General features: G+C 40.6%; 2 protein-coding genes, 1 long non-coding RNA gene and 1 other non-coding gene across 7 annotated transcripts in view; 2 read left to right on the forward strand and 2 right to left on the reverse strand.

Annotated features, from left to right (window-relative positions):
- Positions 1-507: 507 nt before the first annotated feature.
- LOC146579279 (tripartite motif-containing protein 16-like) lies at positions 508-2,762 on the reverse strand. 4 transcript variants are annotated; one of them, XM_085263147.1, is made up of 2 exons: positions 2,566-2,762; positions 508-2,163 (listed from the first exon to the last, which is right to left on the reverse strand). In XM_085263147.1, the coding sequence occupies exons 1-2, from the start codon at positions 2,758-2,760 to the stop codon at positions 1,084-1,086; spliced, it is 1,275 nt and encodes a 424-aa protein (XP_085119273.1). In that variant the 5' UTR covers positions 2,761-2,762; the 3' UTR covers positions 508-1,083. The 4 variants fall into 4 exon arrangements, with proteins under 4 accessions (XP_085119273.1, XP_085119257.1, XP_085119267.1 ...); XM_085263131.1 differs by having other exon boundaries at positions 508-2,590; positions 2,726-2,760; XM_085263141.1 differs by having other exon boundaries at positions 508-1,708; positions 2,528-2,760.
- A 1,109-nt stretch (positions 2,763-3,871) lies between these two features.
- Positions 3,872-6,088, forward strand: LOC146579280 (uncharacterized). Its single transcript, XR_014890526.1, has 3 exons — positions 3,872-3,922; positions 5,008-5,100; positions 5,239-6,088. It is a non-coding gene; the product is annotated as an uncharacterized LOC146579280 (long non-coding RNA).
- An 8,528-nt stretch (positions 6,089-14,616) lies between these two features.
- Positions 14,617-14,688, reverse strand: trnap-ugg (transfer RNA proline (anticodon UGG)). Its single transcript has one exon. It is a non-coding gene; the product is annotated as a tRNA-Pro (tRNA).
- A 1,255-nt stretch (positions 14,689-15,943) lies between these two features.
- LOC146579282 (F-box/WD repeat-containing protein 7-like) overlaps positions 15,944-25,195 on the forward strand; it is a 45,812-nt gene continuing 36,560 nt past the window's right edge. Inside the window, exons 1-2 of the mRNA XM_085263110.1 lie at positions 15,944-16,175; positions 21,153-21,743. Of these exons, the coding sequence (XP_085119236.1) occupies positions 21,201-21,743 (543 nt within the window). The 5' untranslated portion in view covers positions 15,944-16,175; positions 21,153-21,200. The remainder of the gene's footprint in view (positions 16,176-21,152; positions 21,744-25,195) is intronic.

A 25,195-nucleotide genomic window follows, 5' to 3' on the forward strand; every position in this document is an offset into this window, starting at 1 on the left:
GCAAGCGTAGTAAGCAGGCCCAGGTACGTAAGTTCTTTTAGAGCAGAGCTACAGATTAAAAATGCCCAAGGCAAAGCGGTCAAAAGTCTGGCTGTACTTCACAGCAAAAGATGTAAACATATCAGATTGTAGCGGGAAAATGATTCTGTGAACCTTTCTGCAGATCTTTAGGAGTGCTCATCATTACATTGCATACTTCTCATTGCTCCTGTTCACTGTATTATTCCATTCTGTTCTATTCTGGTACATTGTATTAATGCATTACAGCACATACTGTTCAATTAGCAGCACTTCAGTTTTAAAATTAATAGCATAGAGTATGCAACATCATGTCAACTACATCATTAACAGATAATATTTTAAATTCTCAGTATCTCTCTTACACATGCAAACTCACACACACAAAAGCTATGTCCCAATTCATAGGCCGCACATTTTGGAAGACCCGGCCTTCGTGGTCTGCGTGGGCCGGCTCCTTCGAAGACCGAGAAGGCCTTCTGGTTGCATACTCTATGCTGATGCAAGCTCAGCAGCCTGCAACAAGTGCTTTAAGGTGATACTTAATACTCTGCCCCATTCATGAGAATATCATCAGGTAAACCAGAGACAGGCTCTAATGTTTTATTCTCCATAGCAATAATACTGACAATTAATTCGCGACTGTTACTCTTGAACATTGGTGAAAGCAAGAATGTCTGCCAAACTTATGCTAACGATTAAAACCACCTAAAGCTGCAAATAACACAGTAATATCAGCACTAAAGAAAAAGTCTAATCAATCATCAAAGAAACCAAAAAAGTGGCAGCAGTGTTTTTACATTACTTACCATTTGCAGTGGAAGAATACACTGACGGAATAAAACATGGGAGCCTTGTTTTCCTTACATGGCTAAACAAACACAAGATGAAGTCCCACCCAAATAAAGTCAGTCATTAACTAGACAACAAAAGTTTAACTAACAGGTGATGGTATGGTATGCAAAGAAGAAAAGCGCAACTGCAAGATCAGTAACAATGATTACAGAGAAAAAAAACTGTAGACTAAAACACACATTTATCCAGTTTTCTGTCAATGACTTCTGTCTATTTAAGTTTAATGAACTCGGCAGAGACGCCATCAGATTCACAAAGCCAAAGTCCAGCATAGAGCGGCTGAGTGAATGTGGTCTGGACTCTGTGGAGGAGAGTCATGGTTTCAGAGACGCTGTAGAAAGACAGAATACCTGCTCTGTGATCCAGGTACACTCCTACTCTGGAGGACCGAGGACCTGAGAGGACAGTTTGGATTTTGTTGTACCAAAATTCATATTTGTTGATATAACACTTCAGTGACCACGATTTTTGATTGAATCCAAAAAAACACAAGTCTGATTTTCCTACTCTTCGGATATTCTTGTATGTGACTGCTACTTCAACTCCTTTTCCTCTCCACTCCACCTCCCAGTAATAACGTCCAGTCAGACTCTCTTTACTCAGGATCTGAAGCCATCCAGTAAATCTGTCTGGATGATCAGAATAGGATTGTTCTTCTTTGGTATACATAGCTTTTCTGTTCCCCTCAGATAATAACAGATGTGTGTTTGCTGTGTTTGGATCCAGTGTGATTTCTTGTGAATATTTTAAGAATCCAGCTCTGGTCTTTGGCTCTGGTGGTGACAGTAAAACATCCACTTCAGTGACTGTCAGTGAGATGTTTGTCCATTCCTCTCTCAGAATGTCCTGTAGTCTATCTCTGGTCTCTGACACAGCTGCTGTCACATCCTCAAAGTAGCTCAGAGGACGAATATTGATGCTGGATGAGTGTGTAGACTCACTGAGTGCTGACAGTGAGGGGTAGTTGTGTAGAAACTGGTTGTGATCCTCTGTGTGTGAGAGCTGCTCCAGCTCGCCGTCTTTCCTCTTCAGCTCAGCGATCTCCTGCTCCAGCTTCTCCTGAAGCTCTTTGACTCGACTCACTTCAGTTTCCTGCTGGGATCTGACCTGCTGCTTCACATCAGAGCTTCTTTTCTGGAGGAGACGGATCAGCTCAGTGAACATCTTCTCACTGTCCTCCACTGCTTTATCAGCAGAGCCATTGATGGCCTCCACCTCCTGTTGAAGCAGCTTCACGTCTTTCTCTCGCTCCTGGATTCTCTGCTGGATGTTTAGTCGTCTCACCTCGAGCTCCTTCTGCTTCTCAGTCCTTTCTGCTGCAGCTGGGACTGTTTCATGGCCTTTATGTTCATCCAATGTGCAGAGATAACTGATACTCTGCTGATCAGTACGACAGAAAATCTTCATCACCTCATCACGACGAGAGCAGATGTTCTCCTGGAGCTTCTTGGAGGGGGCCACCAGCTTGTGTTTCTTTAATGGAGCTGCATCACAGTGAGGTTGGAGGTGTTTCTCACAGTAAGAGGCTGGACAAGATAAACAGGACTTGATGGCTTTCAGCTTCCTCCCAGTGCAGACATCACAGGCCACATCTTCAGGTCCAGCATAGCAGAGATCAGCTGGAGCAGCTTGGAGTCCAGTCTTCTTCAGCTGCTCCACTAAAGCTGCTAACATGGTGCTTTTTTCTAGGACAGGCCTCGGTGTGAAAGTCTTCCTGCACTGAGGGCAGCTGTGGATTCCCTTCCTGTCCTCTTCATCAAAGTGAGATTTAATACAGTTCCTGCAGTAGCTGTGTCCACAGGTTGTAGTCACCGGATCCTTCAGTAGATCCAAACAGATCGAACAACAAAAGGTTTCTCGATCCAGCTGAACTCCTTTTTCTGCCATTTCTCTGTGCCAGTAACAGTGACGGTTTCAGTTTCTGTTTTGTAGAAATGAAACTAGCCTGAGGTCTGAACTTAATGTGTGTCTGCAGTGAATGGAGCCTGTCAGCCCTTAGATATATATCTATATACGTAAGAGGAGAGAATGAGGAAATGCATGCACAAAGAGTAGTTTCTATGTTTAGAAGAGGAAGGAGTGGTCAGGTTGTGAGTGATTCCAGGAATAGGAGCCCTTTAAAGTAGACACTGTGTTTTATACCCTTTTCTGTACAGAGCATAATTAACAGAGTTTTTGTGTGTGTGTGTGTGTGGGGGGGGGGGGGGGGGGGGGGGTCAATTTTTCTTGGAGTCTCTCTTTTGAAACAACTCCTTTTTCATTTTTACATTTTTTTTGTTTTGTTTTGTAATCAGCTGTGTTTCAAATGATTTTTGGACATTTTTCTTCTGAAATTTTTTTTTCAAAGTCAAAAAATGGAGTTAACAGTCTATCAAATGATCAAAGGATTCAAACATCAATAAACATATAAGTAAGACATAAAAATCAATACAGAGATTTGCTTTATGAAAAAAGCAATGAAAATAAATTTTTTATTATATTACTGATAATGAGTGAGGCAGTGAAACAGAGAAACAAAAACATCACCTTATTGGACACTTTGTCATGATCCCTGGTTTTAAACTGAGTTGCTGAATTTCAGTTTCTTTTGTCACAGTGTTTTTAGTTTCTGATTATTGTTCAGATAGATTTCTGATTCCTGTTTTGATTGTGTTGTCATTCCAGTCTTGAATTTAAATCCTTGTTGTGTTTGACTTGTACACTCTAAGAAATGATACACTGATGTTGCTAGCATTATGTAAACGTTTTATGTTAAAATTAATGTCACCAATTGATTTTTAACTCTAAACACAAGGATATTGTTTTGATTTTAATTAATAACACAATATTTCAATACAACAAAATGCAGTACATTAAATCCAATGTAAAAAGTTCATTTAAAATGAACAGCACTTTAATTTGAAGAGGATTGTCCTAACAGGCTCTCCGTACTTCTCAGTTTGCACATGTGCAGTGTGGAAGTTTGAACAACCGCCATTTTCAACCGAAACTTGCATCATGTTGATGCAATCAGCATGGATAAAATCCATTGCCATTTGAGGATTATTTGGTAAGTACAACCATTTAAGGATGACAAATTTGGTTAATGTGTACTAAATGATAAACATCCGACATTTTCGGGAGTACTTCTGTATGTTTTATTTTAAAACAAATGATGTCTGGTAATTTTTTTTTTAGCATTCTAGCTTGTATGCCTCTCACAGGTGTTAGTAGTCAGGCATTTAACAAATATTATTGGGCCCACTTCGGTGTAATTTCCCAAAATGTTTTACGATTCATGTTAAGCTGCAACTTGCCTACTAAGAACTGCAGCTTTAAAATTACTCCCAACATCTACCGCGCATGCTCCCTGGTGTCAGTAATGAGCACCAGGAGCGCCAGCGATCCTATCCGTTTGAAGAATGAAATATATGTATAGTGTATTTTAGAAACATGCATCAAATAAGTTGCTACATTGTTTGAAGGAATTCTACCCCGTGTTGATATCTGGTTTAGTGTTAATATCAGTGATTAAAGTGTAAGACATGCATTTATCTTGTGTCATTAAAATGCAGCATTATGTGTAATACAGCTATATGTAATGCATTTAACTCCTTGTATCAGTTCCATTGATTATCAAAGTGACAATTTGTGTGTTCCCCCCTTCAATTTACGTTGGTCAGCTAGTTCTGTCTGTCAGTAGATGCAACAAAAGTGGCTCAGATGTGATTGTGGTTACTGTTATCTTTTATTGTAACTCTTGTTATCGTAATAAATACCAGAAAATATTGTGATAGGATTTTGAATCCATATTGCCGAGTTCTAATCTTCTATTTCATTTTAACATTTTTAGGGGTACAATTAATAATTATATTGTTGAACAGTCTAGAATTGATTAAAGCAAAAGTGAAAGCTTTCATGTATTGTCAAAATTGAAAAGCTTCTAGTTTTGTGTTCATATATTTGTTGATCTGACTCAGAAGAGTCAGTGCCTAACCAATCATTAACCTCACTGAATGTCACTAATGTGAGTTGTCAAACATTGTTTAATTACTCATCGCTAATCAGTCATCTGTTAATATTTTTGACTTTGGTTTGGGAAGAGGTGGAAAAGAACCAAAATCTTGTCTCACATTGAGTTCTTATCTCCACCAGAATATCAGCATTGATGCTCGACGGGAATGCGTTCTAAAAACTATCTGTGTCTACTTAAATAAAAAGCCAGATGACCTGTTCAAGGAATTCTTGGTAAGTTAGAAAAGGGGAAAGATCAGTTTGTTTGTTTGTTTGTTTTTTAATTTGGGATAGTAAATTGAAGGTGGGCTCATTTGTTCATATGTATCTATATGCAATTAGCTTTTCCCCCCACCTTGTTTTCATTTTAAGGATGTGGATCTTAGTGCAAGAAGAGAAACGGAGCAGCTGACTTTAGGAGTCTGTGTTGTCAGACATGAAGGAGCAGACTCTGCAGATACACCTGAGGACATTTGTGTCATCATAGAAGGATACACTGTGCTGAAAGCTCTTAGTGATGTGGCAAAGGGGTGTGCCCTCCTGCTTGGACTAATCTACAGTCTAAATCTGAGGTACCCAAAGCACATGAAATACATATTTGAATTTCTTCAGAAGGTGCTGATGGAGTTGGATGGGAACAACCTATCCATGAAGGTGCAAGTTCTGAAAAACAAACTGCTTGAGTGAAGCCGCCTGCACTGAACTATAGAGGACACTGAACTGGTTACAAGATTCTCAAACCCATCTCCTTGCACTTTATAAACGGTTCAGTTTGAATTCCGCAAGAACTTCTGCAAGGCCTCTTACCTTTTGGCATGCTTTGTTCATGTTGAACTTTTACCACCATCCAGCTACATTGAACAAGACTGCTCCTAAGTTTGGACTTCATTTTAAGTTTTGAAAAACTGAAAGTTTTTTTAAATATGGACAAAAATGCCACTAAAAATCATTTCTACTTGTTGTTTATAGGACTGAATTGTGAGTTTTCCATTGTACCCAAAGCAAGTTTAAATTAAGTCATGTTAAAAATGTTGGAATCACAACACTTTCCAGTTTTAATAACTTGATTTTTACATTCTGTATTATGTCTTCCTGAACTTAATATGCACTTGCATATATGTGAAGATATTTTTGTTTAGGAAAAAGGCATTGATCTAGAATTTTGAACAGCTCAAAGTTTGCTTCAGCACATTTTACACCAAGTGTTATTAAAGTTGGGTTAACTGAATAAAATTGTGTTTGATTTATTCAATTTACTTTAAATAGAGTAAGTAATTTAATCCTATAGTTTCATTAGAGCTCGTTTAGGGTTAGTCAATTTATCAGATGTGCTTAAAATTTGTTGTTCAAATTAAATGCGTCATACATTTTAGATTTCACTAACCCAGTTGTGTGGAACCGGTTGACATAACTGGGTGGAGTAAATGCAACATCTTATTTTATAGAGTAGGTAGGGCTTGTTTTGGTTGAGTAGATTTTATTTAGTGTTGTCAATTTAAGTCAACATGTTAGTTAGATCAACATTATGATATTTAGTTAATACAACACCATTCTTGTGATTTTCATTTAATTAGCCAAAACTTGACAGATGTACTTAAAATTTGTTGTTCAAATTAAGTGTATCATACATTTTATATTTCACTAACCCAGTTATGTGGAACCGGTTGACATAACTGGGTGGAGTAAATGCAACATTTTATTTCTTGAGTTCTTGCAGTAGCTGTGTCCACAGGCTGTAGTCACCGGATCCTTCAGTAGATCCAAACAGATGGAACAAGAGAAGGTTTCTTGGTCCAGCTGAACTGTTTTATGTGCCATTTTTCCTGTCAGTGTCAGTGACTGTGTGAGTTTCTTTTGTTTTGGTGAAACTAGTTTGATCTCTGGTCTAAACATGCATTTCTGTAGTGAATGATGCCCATCAGCTCAGAAACATGACCACATGTTGGTTTCACACATCTTTAACCTGTATATCCAAACAAGGGAGCACAAACAACAGTAGGTCAACATCAAGTTTTTATTGAACATTATGAATGAGCAAGGTACCACAACGCTACATTGCAAACTAAGCTAGACATGCGAATGACAATGATTAGAACTTCTGGACCCTAAGACCTGTTTGTTTATGCAAAAAAAAGTGTTTAACAAGAATTTTGTAGCTCTGAAAACGCCACGTCCAGATGAACAGAATCAACTTTTTGCGATTTACTTACCTGGATTGAGCATGCATCAAGATAAGAATCATATTGGTTGGAAACATGGAACTTATTTATTTTATTCTAGTTAATTTTATATTATTATTATAATTAGTAGTAGTAGTAGTAGAGTAATATTTAATGTCAATTTAAACTAAACTAACACTTAAAATATATTTTTAAATTTATCTTGTGACTTCTTGTAGATCCCATCTGCAGTATATTCAAGGTCCACCAGATGGCTCTAAGGTCACACTTTTAAAATCACAGCGTTTCTTATAAATTCACTCAGCATTAAGGAAATAAAATCTGATGCAGCATCAGGGTGATATAAAATTCAATATACAAGTACTATGTTGTGTATGATTTTTCTTCAGTGCTTTCAATTTTAGTACTTTGGTCCTAAAATGTTTGGACAATGTCAGTTTTTAAGGATTTGCTCACTTTTTTCACCACTTTGACAAAACAATCATTAAATTATTCTTTTAAAAATAATACTACTACATGAGAGCACAGGGTTGCACGTCACCCTGAAAACCATTCCCAACACCTTTTTCCTTCTTTATTTATTTCTGATCAAATGTTATGATTTCCCAAGGAGATTTCCTAATAACGGTGACAGTTCATATGTACCTTACATACATGTTAGGTACATATGAACTGTCACCATGTCTGTCCTTACTTGTCGTCCCCTGTACGCTAGAAGTGCTGAAGTCTCTGAAGAGCTGCACTGGTTACTTTCGCAACGATTTGTTTGAACAGATTAAACTTACACGTCAGTAAAAAAACAAACAAAAAACAATGTGAACATGCACAACAATCTCTTTAGCACACGCCAAGGAACACATCACAAACAGGTCAGTTATTTTTTTAAAAATGCTTTTATAATTTTATAGGTTCAAAAGAAAAAGAAGAGCGAGGACTTCTCCTCCACAACTTACCAACAGGCTGCACGAATCATGAACGAATCGTTCAATACTCCAGAATCACTTTACTGACTCATGAATCATGATTCACAAGCCCCACTGACTCATCCCTGTTGCTATTAGCAGCAATGTATCTTAGTGATGGGACGTTCTGTATCGAGGCTTCGGAGCGTGTGTCGAGTAATGGAGGGGGCGTTTCCGCGAAGCGCGTATCGAGGCTTGCTTCATTTATGGGAGGAGCTGAAAATGATGACGTCCGAAGCCTCGCTGCCCGGCTGTACCACGTGACTGGTTCATGAAGTGGTTCGAACTTTGCCGCGAGATATGACAGCGATATAAACCCCTCAGACTTCATTCAAAATGTGGGTGTTTGATGGAGAGTTGCGGTTAGTGAGAGTTTGGAGACAGTTTGGAGGTTTATGAGAGTGAGGAGAGAAAGTCAGGAGAGAATGGAGCCAGCTAAGAAGAGGAGGATGTCCTCCCCTGTGTGGGAACATTTTGATCTTATTCCTCCCAACAAGGTATGTAAATTTCTACAGAAGATGTATTTTCATGATACTGATGGTGCAATACAATTTATGTTGAGCTGTCTTGACTTTTGTACAAGGTGAAGTGTTTGCTATGTGCCAGGGAGCTGGGATATAACAACAACACCTCATCCATGCTTAGGCACTACAGAGCTTTGCATGAGAATAAGGGGGACACCGATTGTGGAGCAAGACCAGGTGAGCCATCAAATGCAATGATAATATAGCATGCAGTAATGTTACTAAATGATATAACAATATTATACAACTGTTATAAGTTACGTGTGTGATATTTATATTTGTGCTTTATCTTTATTGTCTTTCCTCAGGAGAACAATCTCAAATAGATGAAGACCTGGTTAGCATGGTGATTGAGGACTCCCAGCCATTTAGCATTGTGGAGGACAAAGGATTTAAAAGATTTGTTAAATCATTAAATCCTAGCTATGTTCTCCCCACTAAAAAGGTCATAAAAGCAGTGAAAATTTAGTTTTTACAGAATAAAATGTGAACAGGCAGGACTGAGGCTCAAAGCCTCAGTGTGTAGCTGTCCATACCTCAACGTTACAAAAGCACAACTACTGTCCACACCCCAACCACACCTCACCTCACAGTAAATGATCATTTCCATTTCAAGCATTTCCAAATAATCATTTCCCATACTGCCACTATAAATATACACAGTATACTGCCATCACTACAATATACATGTTTTACACACTCCTTTTGTTGTTGACATTTACAGGCTGTGTGCAAAATGCCACACTCTTCAAATTCATGCCAACTAATATTTTTACGTCCAGTAGGTGTCCTGCTAGAGCAAATGAAGCTTCATGAAGCTTCGCGTTGGGGTGAACCAATTGGATGAAAAGCTTCAGTGCTTCATGGGGCTTCATCTGCCCATCACTAATGTATCTAGCTTATAATTAAAATTGTGGAGAAAAACACAACATCCAGTATCGTAACAAAAAATTTCTGCTCTGAACTGGAAGAAAAAAACCCTGAGTAGAAGCTCACATCAAGAAAATAGCTCCTCGGTTCACAGTAGCATCGCTCTGCTAACATGCTAACAGCACATTTAAGCTACTGTTACGTTTCGGTGTGTCAGTGTTTTGTTTTTGCATGACTTATGTATTTCCTGCTTTACTTTGAAAGTCTGTGTTATCTTAGTGTGTTCAGATTACATTTTCCCTGTCTCGTCAGTTCTAATTTGCCCCAGCTGTGTTTCCCTCCTGTGGTCCATTCCCTAATTGCTCCTTCTATGTATTTAAACCCTGTGTTTCAGTGTGTCATGGTCGCGATCTCCCCCGTGTTGTAAATAGTTTGGTGTTTTGTTGTAAATAAATAGTTTGTTGTAAATAGATTTGTCGATACTTTCGTTTCGGGATTTTGGTGGTGAGCTTTAGTGGGGTTTTTTGCGTGTGTTTTTTTTTCTTTATTTTTACTTTTTTCGTGTTGCACTCCGGTTGCCTAGGCCGGGGTGTAACATATGGGGGCTCGTCCAGCTGGTCTGTCTTCGCTGGAGGACCCGTGGGACCGCTCCAGACTTTCGTCTGTCTTCGCTGGAGGACCCGTGGGACCGCTCCAGACTTTCGTCTGTCTTCGCTGGAGGATCCGAGGGCCCGCTCCAGACTTTCGTCCGTTTCCACTGGAGGACCCGTCCAGCCATCAGCGTCGCCGGCGGGACGGCGGCCGGTGCCATATGGGCTGGACATGGAACGAACATTTTTCGTTGGGGTTGTATGTTTTAAATGATTGTTTTTTTGGGTGGGGGGGTATGTTATGGTTCGGCGTTGGCAGTGTATTGTTTTAGGCGTTTTGGTTTGGCGTGACTGTTATGTGTTTCCTGTTTTACTTTGAAAGTCTGTGTTATCTTAGTGTTCAGTTTACGTTTCCTTGTCTCGTCAGGTCTAATTTGCCCCAGCTGTGTTTCCCTCCTGTGGTCCATTCCCTAATTGCTCCCTCTATGTATTTAAGCCCGGTGTTTCTGTATGTCATGGTCGCGATTTCCCCCCCCCCCCCCCCTCCTCCTTGTAAATAGTTTGGCGCCTTGTGTTGTGATGTAAATAAATATCATATTTTGCTTTAAAGACAATAGTGGTCGATACTTTCGTTTTGGGATTATTTTTGTGGTAGCTCGTATTAGTTTTTTTTTTTTTTATGAGTTCGCCCTCCCTAAGAGCAGTGAGCTTGGGGGCCCTTTTTTTTCCCTTTTTCCTATTTTTCCTGAGTTGCACGCCGGTTGCCTAGGCCGGGGTGTAACATATGGGGGCTCGTCCAATCGCTGAGGGGTCCGAGGACCGCTTCAGCCGTCCGCCGTCGCTGGAGGGTCCGAGGGAGGGACCGCTTCAGCCGTCTGTCTTCGCTGGAGGGTCCGGGATCGCTGGAGGGTCCGAAGGAGGGACAGCTTCGGCCTTCTGTCTTCGCTGGAGGGTCCGAGGACCGCTTCAGCCTCCGTCTGTCTTTGCTGGAGGGCCCGGGGACCGCTCCAGCCTTCATCCGCCTTCGCTGGAGGATCCGAGGGACCGCTCCAGCCTTCTGCAGCTGGTGGGCTGCGTGTCCGTGTGTGCAGCTGGTGGGCTGCGTGTCCGTGTGTGCAGCTAGTGAGCTGCTCGTCTGTCTTCGCTGGAGGATCCGAGGGACCGCTCCAGCCTTCTGCAGCTGGTGGGCTGCGTGTCCGTGTGTGCAGCTGGTGGGCTGCGTGTCTATGTGTGCAGCTAGTGAGCTGCTCGTCTGTCTTCGCTGGAGGATCCGAGGGACCGCTCCAGCCTTCATCCGCCTTCGCTGGAGGATCCGAGGGACCGCTCCAGCCTTCTGCAGCTGGTGGGCTGCGTGTCCGTGTGTGCAGCTGGTGGGCTGCTCATCCGCCTTCGCTGGAGCGTCCGAGGGACCGCTCCAGCCTTCATCCGCCTCTGCTGGAGGGTCCGGGGGACCGCACCAGCCTTCGTCGTCTGCTGGAGGGTCCGTGGGACCGCTCCAGCCTCCATCAGCTTCGTCTGCCTTCATCCGCCTTCGCTGGGGGGAGGGTCCGTGGGACCGCCCCAGCCTTTGTCGTCGCTGGAGGGTCCGTGGGACCGCTCCAGCCTTCATCCGCCTTCGCTGGAGGGTCCGAGGGACCGCTCCAGCCTTCGTCGTCTGCTGGAGGGTCAGTGGGACCGCTCCAGCCTCCATCAGCTTCGTCTGCCTTCGTTTCAGCCTTCGTTTGTCTGAATCAAACTTTTCACTTGGGGTTACATGTTTGATTTTTGGGTAGGGGGAAATGTTACGTTTCGGTGTGTCAGTGTTTTGTTTTTGCATGACTTATGTATTTCCTGCTTTACTTTGAAAGTCTGTGTTATCTTAGTGTGTTCAGATTACATTTTCCCTGTCTCGTCAGTTCTAATTTGCCCCAGCTGTGTTTCCCTCCTGTGGTCCATTCCCTAATTGCTCCTTCTATGTATTTAAACCCTGTGTTTCAGTGTGTCATGGTCGCGATCTCCCCCGTGTTGTAAATAGTTTGGTGTTTTGTTGTAAATAAATAGTTTGTTGTAAATAGATTTGTCGATACTTTCGTTTCGGGATTTTGGTGGTGAGCTTTAGTGGGGTTTTTTGTGTGTGTGGGTTTTTTTTTTTTTCTTTATTTTTACTTTTTTCGTGTTGCACTCCGGTTGCCTAGGCCGGGGTGTAACACTACTCACCCCCTTCCTTCCTGTGCTGAATCATGTGAACGAATCACTCACTCATCACCCCCTCCCTCCTGGCTCACAGCTTCTTCTTCTGCTTGGTTGGAAACCAATGTTAAGGCGCATTACCGCCCCCTGGCTCACAGCTCAGTGGACATTTAGTTGAGAAAATATATATTTAACACATTTAAGGAAAATACTAATAAAATAAAAATAAACAAAATAAATGTTTATTAAGCAGTTTTGATAGGAAATTGCTTAATTTTAGAAATTTTTTTGCTCTATAAAATAGTTGTTTTTTTTATCATTCATCTTAGCAGTAGGATATACATGAAAAGAGAAACAAGTTAAGTTTCAGTGAAAATGTAAATTTTTTTTGCACTCTCTGGTCAACTGACTCAGTGAATCAAATGACTCAAAATTTCCGATTCACTTTGGTGAGTGACTCATTAAAATCCGATTCAGTAAAAAGAATCAAATTTACCATCACTACTCGAAACGGAGCAAACTAACGGAAGCTGATCAGCTTCCGGGGGGCAGGGGGCGTAGTTAATATGGAATATACTTGTAGCGAACCACCAAATGAAGGATGACACTTTACTCATTAGGTTTTGAAGACTTAATGGCAGTAAACCATTAACCTCACCATAGGAGCTGGGGATTTATACACAGAAACAGCGTGTAAGTTAAAAATCTACACTCTTAACAATCATAAACCTTACATCATAAAATAGGATTCAACATAAAATTTAACAAATGTAGCCTCTGTCACACAAAACATATAAACATGTCCTTATCTACGTCATGAAACTACCATGTGCCTCTATCAAGGGGGCTGCTAATGACAAAAGAAATCTCCAAGGGACTGATGCTAAAACTACGCCGACAGTGTTTCACGGGAAATCGTCCCTGCAAAATAAAAGCTTCTAAACTCAAACACAAAGCTGGTGATAGGAAACAGCGATAAGTGCCAAAATGAAGTGCAAGGAACTAAATAAAAGTATTTAGGGTTATTTACAATACTGTTTGCAAATGTAGTCAACCCTTCTCACGTTGTGTCAAAAAGGATAAGATGACAGAGGCGGGCAGTGTCACGGTCCTGGGTCGGTGACCCAGTGTTTTGAGTTCCTTGTGTCTCTGAGTTTTTGTATTACGATCTTAGTTCTCTTTGTTGCCCCAGTAGTCTAGTGTCTTAGTTCGGCTTTCTTGTATTCTCTTCAGTATTTTTTAGTAGCCGCCCTCTGTGTCTCCTTGTTATTGTTCTGTGTTTCTTAGTTGCTCTGTCTCCCCTTGTCAAGTCTGCATCTATGTTACATTTCCTGTTTTACTTTGAAGGCCTGTGTCCTACGTGAATGTATTGAGTTTCGCTTCCCTTGGGTCTCGTTATATCCGTCAAATCGTCAAACACTTAAAGTAGCATCACCCTGCCACTCCACCAACCTGTACAAGAGGCCAACATGAAAAATTACTTTGTGAATAATAATTGTAGTTTTCCAGCTAACTTCACTATCTTCTCCTCGTTCTTCCTGTTCTTGTACAACCTCTCTCTCTTCATCCTCTTCACTAAACTAGAATTGTATTTGCTGGTAAATGACAAAAATATAATCTCATAATAATTATTAGAAGAGCAGTTTGGGATTTGTGATTGTTAACAGGACAACACACGGCTTAGTTATGTCAAATCATCATCACTGAATGTGGGTTAACAGAATCTACAGCTTTATCATTTGAGGTGAATTTGACCACATGTCCACTCTTACCTGTTTCTCTTTGCTCTCTCCCTCTCTGTCCTCCTCTCTCAGTCCTTGTTAAATGTTACAGTGGGGGAAAAAAACAACATGAACTGATCCATATCGGTGTATAACAATAGCTGGACACTCACAGGTGACATCATTTTGATTTGCTGTCACCTGGATCTGCAGCTGTACCGAAACACTGAAGCCCAATTAGATCAGAATAGGAACAAAAATCGTTAAAAAAATAAAATAAAAATAATAAAGTTCATCAGCTTCTCAGCTGGCGACTCGCGATATACCAGCAGACTAGTGGATCAGAAGGTTAAAGTTAGCTAATAATTTCAAGGGGTTTAAGCTAATATTATTGATGCTTTTTAGAGAAGAGATAAAAATAAGCAGACACTGTATAAGTCACAGCAACGTCCTCGCATTATCAGAACAGTTTGAACTTTTGTTGTATAGTTAAAGTGTATCATGACCTCTTTATCTTCTTTCTGACACACCAATGAATGTCTTATTAGTCAATTAATGACTGAATGAGTTTTTTTGAGTACATCATTTATGTTAATTAATTAATGTTTGAGTTATACAAGTTAACTTTGCAAAAGCTTAACTTAAATATGATATAAATGTTAAAGGATTCCTCAGTTGAAATTAGACATTTTCATCCATAACTATGACATAAATAAAGCATCCGAAAGCAATTCGGGCTCGTCCGGGATTTGAACCCGGGACCTCTCGCACCCAAAGCGAGAATCATACCCCTAGACCAACGAGCCACACGTGGTCACCCGTAGAGCTCACAGATGTTCGGTGATTTTGTCACTATGCTGACTAGTTTTCATTTGTTGTAAGTTGTTCTGTTTGGCAGCTAATCTTTCACATACACAGTAATAATGAAATCACCGTCCTCCGCTGCTTTATGTTGGCAGGTTCTGTGTGGAGAGATTCTGACTGGACGTTGTTACTGGGAGGTGGAGTGGAGAGAGAGGGGAGATGCAGTCACATACAAGAATGAAGAACATCAGTGTAAATTTAGATTTGCAGGCTGTAATATAGAATATTCTTAAATATGCTAACTTGAAAGGTCCTCTTTGTAAATCAGGTTAAGATTAGTGGTACAAGTTGTATCACAGAGTCTCCCAGCCCTCGCTTCCTACCATATACATGTTACAATTTGCTATGGGGGTGCTAGCTGTATTACACAAGGTCCTTACCCTTCATCTTTGGATATATGTATATAATAGGTAAATCTCAAATCAACCAATTATGGTGGGCCAATCTGAAGGAAACTTTACATGAACATTGTCAGACGTGGAGCAAATATTTAAATCTGTATGTTAAAAAACTAAACAAAAAAATGTGTTATCCCAATTCTCACTTGAGACATGCAAAACAAATTTGCAGTGAGTGTACTTTGCATGTACAGTTATTACAGGTTCATGTTGTGGTTTCAGACAGGTTCTTTATGCTTGAATTTGTTGTGCAGGCTGTAAAGGTGGAAGCATTAATCTTCCTCTCTGTTTTTCTTCATTTTTTTGTAATGAAATAAAGTGAGCTCAGTCTAATTTCACCCCATCAAAGTTGCTTGGCGTCTAGTCCATCTGCTCTGGTCCTGATATCAGTCTCATATATATTATAAAATCAGGACATTTGTGTTTGGTCATTTATTTTTTGTAACAGTGCTTCTTGGCAATGAACCTCACACCATTGTGTACACCTCTGTGAAACCTTAAATGGAGCCACATCTGTGAGGAAAATGCATTTGTGGGTTGAAATAAACAGGCTTTGGTATAAGAGTATTTAGTATTAGTGTATTATTAGATAACTAAATGTAATTTTTAAAAAGTTATGCCACCATTATTATAATGGTTGAGAGCTGCAGGTTTGCAGATATTTAGTTTTTCCACAGTAAACTAAACAACAGATTTTCACAACGAGACGTCAGCACACAGAGGAAGCTGTGAGGCGTTTGATTGGACAATGGCGGAGCGTTATGTAATTCAGGCGCCTGACGTCATCAAACCGCGCCAAACAAAGCTTCATGCGTAAAAGGGAGACAGGAGAACGGGATAAAGTTTAGTTTTTCTGAGGTTTGAGGTTTTGTTGAAGCGGAAAGTGTGTAATTTCAACGCTCTGGAGACATCTTCAGAGCCGAGGTGTTTGTTTGGAGCGGAAACGCTGAAGCTGCTGTGAAGAATAAACAAAGAAGAAAATGCCGGTTTTTAAATTTTAAAGTCCGAAGAGCGAGAGGAAAGCTCAAAACGTAAGTCCGTCTCGGTTTAAAGCTTTTAACATAGTCGTATTGATTTTTTTTAGTGGCTAAACAGGGTGGTTGTAAAAGTGACGGAGATATCGATGTTAACTATAGAGATACCCGATATTTTTTAGCTGCGGGCAGTTTGAAGTACGACATCATATGGGTAGTTATCAAAACACACACTTGTTGCAGGCAGGATTTGAGTCTCATTATACAAGTATGAACGGTAATGTTCGGAAACCTGGAGTCAGCAGAGACTGAAGAAGTCACTTGGATGAGTGATGAAATGCTACGTCCAGATGGACAGCTGGACGATTGAGCGTGCATCACAACACTCTATCTTTGACTTTATTTGGGATTAAATGCTTTAAATCTTAAATTATATTTACTTATAGATGTTCGAATAAGTGTTTGTGCAACATGGAAAGAAATTTGTTTCTGGTGTTTAGCAGAAAAGGTCTTGAATAATTCTGGGATTTTGTTGTAGGATCTGAATTTGATTGCTGGTGTTGGTGAAATTACACAAATAGATTGCAGAGTGCCATGTGCTTTGTAATTGGTGCTGTAGGTTCACTAATTGGCTCAGAAGTTGTGAGGTTAAAGATTTGCTTTGCTTAATTGTTTTGATGTTCTTCTTCGTTGCAGATGGTTGCCATGTTTTGGATGCTGTTGTAAGTTGTAGTGGTCATTTTAGTTGCAGAAGCCAGATTGACTTGATGCTTGATGTTGGTTTGTCTGATCGCTGGAGCTGCTGTTGTTTGTAGGAGGTGCTTCATGTAAGACATTCTTTTGTCACAAGTGTTGGTGTAGTTTTAGTGGTTGGATTCGTTGCAGAAGTTGTTTAAAAGTTTTAAATATCTTCTTTAGCTACAGTAATCAGTGTATTTTGGCTTTGGGTGTTGTTGTGGGGGCGATTGTTGTGATTGGTGCCATTAAATGTCAGTTGTTACAAGCACATGTGACTGATTTCACTCATATTTCATTAGAATTTTCATACTGTACATAATGTGCTGACCAGCATTTTAAAGGTGCTCTCTTGTATAACAAGGGTTAAATATGCAGTGTATGCTTCAAACCACTCCTTTAACAAAACTCCCACTTTTACTTGAAACATAGCAGCTCCAGTCTGTACACATATCACAAATATTTTCCATTGGATCCCAGAGAAACTCACACAGTCACTGACACTGAGAGGAGAAATGGCACAGAAAGTTCAGCTCGACCGAGAAACCTTCTCTTGTTCCATCTGTTTGGATCTACTGAAGGATCCGGTGACTACAGCCTGTGGACACAGCTACTGCAGGAACTGTATTAAAAGTTTCTGGGATGAAGAGGACAGGAAGGGAATCCACAGCTGCCCTCAGTGCAGGAAGATATGGCATAGCATACAGCTAGGGCTGGATTGTGTAACCCTGAATCCTCCCTTAGTTGTGAAGGCCTGAAGCTGGGGCTTCTATGATGCACTGTTTCTTTTTCAATCACCTGTTTTAACACGTCTTTTACACCTCTCTGCATTTAATCATTAGTTATTAATCTCTGGCTCTCTTCCACTGCGTGTCTTTGCCCTGTCTTCCTCCCCTCACCCCAACCAGTTGCTACAGATGTCCGCCCCTCCCTGAGCCTGCTGCTGCTGGAGGTTTCTTCCTGGTAAAAGGGATTTTTTTCCATCCCACTGCTGTCAAAGTGCTTGCTCATAGGAGGTCATCTAATTGTTGAGGATTTCTATTTTCTCTGTATTATTGTACGATCTTTACCTTACACCATATTACACCATACTACACTATAGAGTTTAACTGAATCTTTATTTACTGTGTTGATTTATTTAACCTGTCTTTTGCATAATGACCTTTTAATATTGTAAATATAGTGATTTAACTTCTATTTTGTTCATTACTTTGAAATTAACATTTACAGCCTAAGAATTGTGTTCACTGGTGTTTTAAATGCGCTCTTCTATATTAAAAGATGGCTCAAAATTGAAACCCTGATAACTCCTCCCTCTTTTACCTGAAACTCTGTAGTTCCACTCTGTCCGCATATTTTCTAAAAATAGTTACTATATACAGCTGGTGTGATTTTGGCCCTTCCACACAGACTTCAAAGGTTCTGTGGGCCCCTTCTGTGAACTCTGACCTTTAGTTCTCTCCATAGGTTTTCAGGTGATTTCTGTAGCTCTGCACATGTGCTAATTGGCTCTTACACAACTCTTCTTGTACAGAATGCTGTTATTCAGTTCAGTGCTGGATTTTGCTACAATAGTTATCCTCAGTCAGAAGGAGAGGCTGAAATCCAGGAGTAAATTGTAAGACTGGAGTTTATTTACATTTAGATGGATGGTACATAGTTATGGCATAGTGTAGGAGAATGTGGTACGGTGATTTGGTGTGGCTTATGCAATCAAGAACAGGAGATATATTAGAAGATAAATAAAGATTAAAGGGTAAAATAGCTGGCTGCAAATTCCTCTAAAACAAATCTGCTAAGGAGGTGCATCAATCTAATACCACTCCTTAAGAGCGTTCACATGTAGTAAAGCACTACCCAAATGGGCCACAAGGGATAAAATGTTTATGCCTTAAAAGGGAAAAAGTGCAGAAAACAGCATCTCTAACAAGTAGAAAGCGATCTCATGGTAATTTTACTAAAGCGAAACACTGGTAACTGAAAATTTATCACACAAAAACTGAATTCAACATTTATAAATCTGCTCTGATTGTATAGAAAAGAATTAAACTGTTCCATCTGTTTGGATCTACTGAAGGATCCGGTGACTATTCCCTGTGGACACAGCTACTGCAGGAACTGTATTAAAACCCACTTTGATGAAGAGGACAGGAAGGGAATCCACAGCTGCCCTCAGTGCAGGAAGACTTTCACACCGAGGCCTGTCCTGGAGAAAAACACCATGTTAGCAGCTTTAGTGACTCTCCTCCACAGAGTCCAGACCACATTCACTCAGCCGCTCCATGCTGGACTTTGTGTTTCTAATTACGGAGCCACTGCAGAGTTTGTCAAATTGAAATAAAAAGAAGTCATCAAGTTGGGGACAGGTTAAAGTGTTCATTTTAGTTTTTAGTTTCTTTGGTCTCTATTCCTGCTGAGAGCTCACTTTTGTGGTGTTTCTTCTCTGCATAGATCACCCGTCATACTTTAGAGGCACTGATTAGAGAAAAACAAGATCTCATGTTAGTGGCGGGCTTTCAACAAAGAAGGGTTTATAACTTTCCAGATTTGAGACATTTCGAGGTGAGGATGGCAGAGGAAAACTCTCACTGTTTAATAGAAAGATTCTTATAGTGAGCTTTTAATTTGTCAAAAAAGTGTTTGTTTGGTTTTTTTGTTCCGTTTGAAGAAAAAAAATATTTTAAAACCAAATGTTATATAAGGTGCATGATTTAAGTTTGTTTGGTGGAAAAATTAAATGAGTGTTTGCTTCGAGTGTTCATGAAGCAAAGAGAAGGTCTGGAGGAATTTCTCTTTCTTTGAGGATCTAAAGAGAGGAGATGAACTTTGGTGCTTCCATGGACTTTTCTGTATTTAGGAATGGATGTTCATACGTTTTTAATGATTGGTTACTCGTGTGTTTTATTTTCATTTGTGTTTTTGGCCATGGATGTACGTAAGAGGATTGGGTCACTGGGGCTCAATCACAAAAACATCTGTCATGAGAGTTTTAAAATAAACTGCAAACACCTGCTTAGCAGCTTTTTGACGTGGGTTCAATTACATATTGCAATATGGTGAAATCTCTAGTCAAACGCCAAAGTGGTCTCTAAAGATGGGCCGCCGCTCTGACCTCTTTTATCCACATACACAGACAAAAACACAACACATCATGTGAGCCTGAACCTTCAGTTCAGCTCATCCTTAAAACCTTCCCTTCCGAGAGAATTACAACTATGTTTTTCACTTAGCCGTTGCCTCCCTTCTTTCCAAGATGATGATGATGATGGTGAAAATAATAATAATTCCTGACATGCAGCGCTTGGATGTCTCTGACCTCCATACAATGGTCCCTTTGGGAAAGTGTATGTGTGATAGAGCATAATTTGTGATGCTATTCTGCACTCATATAACTAAGTTACAAAGTGATATTACTATTATTAAAGTGATCAATACATAAGACATGGACAAATGTTCTGAATTCTGAAGGAAAGGAAACCAAAACTGAAGTGTTGTTTAAACATGTGACCATGAGCTAATTTCAATATGAAACCACTGAAAAAAAAATTTGTTTTTTTTATGCTTTTGTGTTTTGAAGATAAATAAACCTGCTGTTTGTCATTCATTAAAATACTTTGTCTTTAGCTTATGAGACACAATAATTGGCATAGGTTGATGAAATAAAAACCTCCTGCTTTATTTTTTCCCATTGGGCACACACTGAATCCCATTTGTTCTCAGATATTTATACTTTGGCAGCATAAAAATACTGCAAAAGCAGAACTATAATCCAATTTTTACACACATTCCAGTTTTTTATGTTCTAAGAAGATATTTAAAAGAACCAAATACGTTCCCACTCTGTCTGTGTGACCTTACATTAATGTTTTATTCATGGAAAAATGGACAGAATAAGCTTACAACTTAAAAACTAATATTCTTATGTAGTCTGGTATGTATGGTCAATGTATAGCAAGTGCGATATAAAGACATAAAGTATTGTTACATTTGACCTCTGATCTTTCCTTTAAGGTCAATAGATTGAAAGTCAATGCGATAAGAATGCCATAAACAGCTAAAAGTGCATTAAAATGGGTTTAAACAGGCTAGATTTTAAAAGCCTGCACTTTGTGGGGCAGTACGAACAAGTGCAAACTTCTTATAGTTTAAAAAGGAAAAAAACTTAAATGAATAAATAGATAATGACAATATTCCCTTCAAAGTAAATCCTGCCCAGACAGTGAGCTGCCTCAGTGGAGGTTTGTGCTGCGGTTTTTGTTGATGATGATGTTGATGTTTTGATCCCTGTTATCTTTTCAGGATGCTTCTACATTCCTGTGCTGGTTAAGAAGAAAGAGTAGACGATCGATGGAGGGACGACATCGAGAAAGGAGAGAGGAGGGAGAGGAGGAGACGATACATGAGCAGGCGAGAGAAAGAGGGGAACAGAGGGATGGTTCTCTTAAACCTAAATCGGGGATAAAGATGGAGGAGGAAGATGAGGGAAAGGAAACAGAATTGATGAAGGCTTCTCCCAGAGATGAAGCTCAAAGTCAGCTGATTAATGGACACACCCCAATCTCTGCCTCTTCCTCTTTCACCTCTTTTCCCTTCATCTCCTCCCCTCATCAAGGAAGGGGGGGCGAGGATGAAGAGGAGGTCAGAGTCGCCATCCTAACTGTTGAGGATGAGTCCTGTCCTTCAGAGCCCTTTGGCACCACCCAGTTTGAACCAACCAATGAGGATAATGGACAGGCAGAGAGTGGAGGGGAGGGGAAGGAGGATGGAGAGATGGAAGGAGAGGAGGAGGAGGCGGCAGAAGAAGAAAATGAGGAGGAGGAGGCGGCAAATGCTGAGGAGAGAGAGGAGGAAGGGGAGCTGGCGTCACCTGAGGCTCATCTGCAACTTAAGGTAGGACCCACCGTATTTTTTTTATCTTAGTAAACTTGATCATTTTCAGGCTTCTGTTTGATTAAGCACTTGTGTGTCATGCGCGCTAGAAAGGTGATGTGCGGGATTTATTTTGACACACCTGCCCTACTGTTAGCAAGAGGACCCAAACACTCAGATTCCCTCTTTGACAGGCTTGTCCAAAGTCCAGCTGGGTGGCCAATCATCACTCTAGGTCAGATTTTATATGACCTGTCGTTCCTAATTCAAAATATATTGTGTATTGCTCGCCACCATAAATATAATTAGCCATCCATCCATCGATCAGCTTCTGCTTCTCCTTCGCGGGGGACGCTGGAGCCAATCCCAGCTGTCATAGGGCGAGCGGCGAGGTACACCCTGGACAGGCTGCAAGTCGGTCGCAGGGCAACCATTCGCACTTACATTCACACCTATGGGCAATTTAGATTAATCAATTAACTATCCCCACTAACTGCATGTGTTTGGACTGTGGGAGGAAGCCGGCGAATCCAGGGAGAACCCACACCAACTCCACACAGAAAAGGGGCTGATGGTGGAATTGAACTCAGGACCTTCTTGCTGTGCGGCAACAGTGCTAACCACTGTGCCACCGTGCTTAATAAAGTGTAATTCACCCTATTGTGTGTAATTTCTGTTTTTATCTCATGGTGGCAGCATAGTAGTATAATTCTTATGCTTAAAAAAGGACCCCTGAGTGATTTTCCAGTGGTGCTCTTAGTATAATGTTTGGTCACCCCTGCCCAATGAGAAGCACGTGGTGAGAGTGGGAAGGAAGAACTGCCTTTTAACAGGAAGAAACCTCCAACAGAACCAGGATCAGGGAGAGGCAGTGAATGGTTAGGAGTCAGGGGTAAGGGAATACAAAGAAGAACTTAATCATGTATATTTTCAGTATTTGGATTAAAGGATCATTCTCATTATTTGAGACTGGAGGTTTGCCCATAAAGTGGCTCCTCTGTGGGTCAGTCTAATACTCACCACCTCAGTTTTAGATCTTCGGGGAAACAAAGAGCTGGAGAATTTAGAAACTCTGACAAATGATTGAAAAGCCTGACACATTTGTAAAAAGAGACAACACTTTAAGGATTATTCATGAACACGTTGGGATAAAGAACGACATTTTAAAAATTTCAACTATTTTAACAGTCGTCCAGTATAAAACCTCATTCAGATATTTAAAGTGTTTTTGAAGATGCCTTGATGCCCCATCATATTCTGCTGCTGTAATTGGCTAAAGGTCAGTGTTCATACAGTTTGCATATATGGATAAATATCCCAATTTGCTTACGATTTGTACCTTGCAGCTTTTGTATAATCCAATATGGTGAAATATCCTAAAATGTGAGAGGCGCTTTAATGAGCTCTGTCTGTTCTGTTACATCATGTGTAATTACACTGTGTTCACAGTAGGTCCACAGCAGTGGAGGATGGTCTCATTCAAACAGAATAAATCAGTAGGATCTTTATTTTCTCTTGAAGTCCATTTACTGATTGGTATATTTATACTTTTAAACTATAAAAGTGTTTCTTCTACTGCTGCCAATATATTTTTATACTTATGAGTTCCTGCTTCTTCTGCAATTATCCAGCAGGTGGCGCCAGTGCACACTTTATGTGAGTGAATGAAATACACCTGATAGAGATGTGTAGTGAGTGAAACACCGATGCAGAGGTGTGTGTGTGTGTGTGTGTGTGTGTGTGTGTATACACAAAGGGTTTGAAATGCCCTTTGTGTGTGTAAGTTTACACATATACACATTTTATTTACACTATGTAAATGAGAAGTAGAAAAACAGTTTCTGAAACTTTTCAGAGCGGTGTGAAGGTGGAGCTTTCGACTTACGGGGATTGTTTGCACATACTAGATTAAGTACGTACTAAATCAAATCTCAGCATGATGCCATAATGATCTGTGAGCAGCATTATGGCATCATGCTGATATATGAGAATGTCAGAAGGAGTTTCTGTGTCTTTGTGGAGTCAGAGAGAGCAGATGAACTGTAGTGCTGCATGAAGAACAGGCAGAGAAAGTGTGGTGCCAGGGGCTGGGGTGAGGTGTGCGGCAGGAGTGACAGATGAGATCAGACAGGAGTCTTCGTGGACTATGATGTTGGCAGATGACATTTCGAATTGAGCCTAGAGGTCGAGGTAAACTCTGGAGTGAAGGGTAAGGAGAGTGAGTAGAAGCAAGACAGAATACATGTGGGAACAACAGGGAAATAGCTGATGTCAACGATCCAATAGCATTTGGTGCAAAAGAGAGGTGAAGAGGAGAGTGCAGGCATGATGGAGACAGGTTTCAGGGTGATTTGTGAGAGAAAGATCGCAGCGAGAGCGAAAGGGAAGGCTTACACGATGGTAGCGAGACTAGCTATGGTCTATGATTTGGATACACAACAAAAACGCGATGGAACTTCCAAGTGTAAGACCAGAGAGAAGATGGATGCATGCAGTGAATTATGACACGCAGAGGGTTGGTGTGACACAGGAGGATGCTGGGATAGGGTGAGGTGGGTTGCTTTGGCGACCCCTAAAGATAATGGTTGAAAGAAGCTTTGGATGCACAACCTTGGTGATGTTTTCCTGATGAGTTTCGGCTCCAAGTCAAGAGTCGGAGTCGGAGTTGTAAATTATGATCATGTTTGTAATAGTGACGATACTGCAGATGGTAAAGCATCTCAGTCTGTGGCTTATATTTGTGATTTATAAAGTAGTAGAATATGAGTTTATTTTTAAAAATTGATCTCGATTGCCAAAATGTTCAAATCAAGAGTCCACAAACCCGCCTGTGACCTCACAGTAGCTTCAAGCACCTTTTATATGCCATCAGCCAAAAGCTTCAGGCTGATCAAGTCAACCTGTCCTGAGTCACATGTTTTAATCTCACATGTCATGAATTAGTTTCGAATACAAAAATGAAAAAACGTGCTGTCTAGCAGCAGTGAGAACATCAGATATCCCATCATGCTCGTAGCTGATAATGATGTCCTCAATCCCAAGGACTCAAACTAAATTAGTCATCACAAAGATAGGCACACAGCACGCACACGCCGAGAGGGAGGTGTGGGTGGGAATGTGCAGCAGTCAACATTCCTCAGATTCTTCTCACAACTGCGGGATCATGGGATATGAAGTCTGGTCCCATGGGAACTGATGGCTTAACGCACACACACACATGCACTGTCATACTGGTGCAGAACCAGTACAGTGTATAGTTGTTAGTGTGATGATGGGACACCCGAAGATCAACTGATGGTTTGGTTTTGCATTTCTCTCTGTGGCCTCTAGGGGGCACATTTAGGTTTTTATTCGGTTCAAAACACGTGAAAGCAGTTCCTTTTTTTTTTTTTTTCTCTCCTTTTAAGTCAAGTTTGCTGATGGGCGATGCATGACTGTCTTTGTAAGGGCCTATTTGACTTCTTAAAAGATGC

Source organism: Mchenga conophoros, linkage group LG3, assembly GCF_057382185.1.
Source record: "Mchenga conophoros isolate Kocher_MC1m ecotype Shallow Benthic linkage group LG3, M_conophoros_male_GT1.1, whole genome shotgun sequence".
Classification (NCBI taxonomy): domain Eukaryota; kingdom Metazoa; phylum Chordata; class Actinopteri; order Cichliformes; family Cichlidae; genus Mchenga; species Mchenga conophoros.

Coding starts and splice junctions, on each gene's coding strand:
- LOC146579279 (XM_085263129.1), bottom strand. CDS start 2,760: ATGGCAGAAAAAGGAGTTCAGCTGGATCGAGAAACCTTTTGTTGTTCG.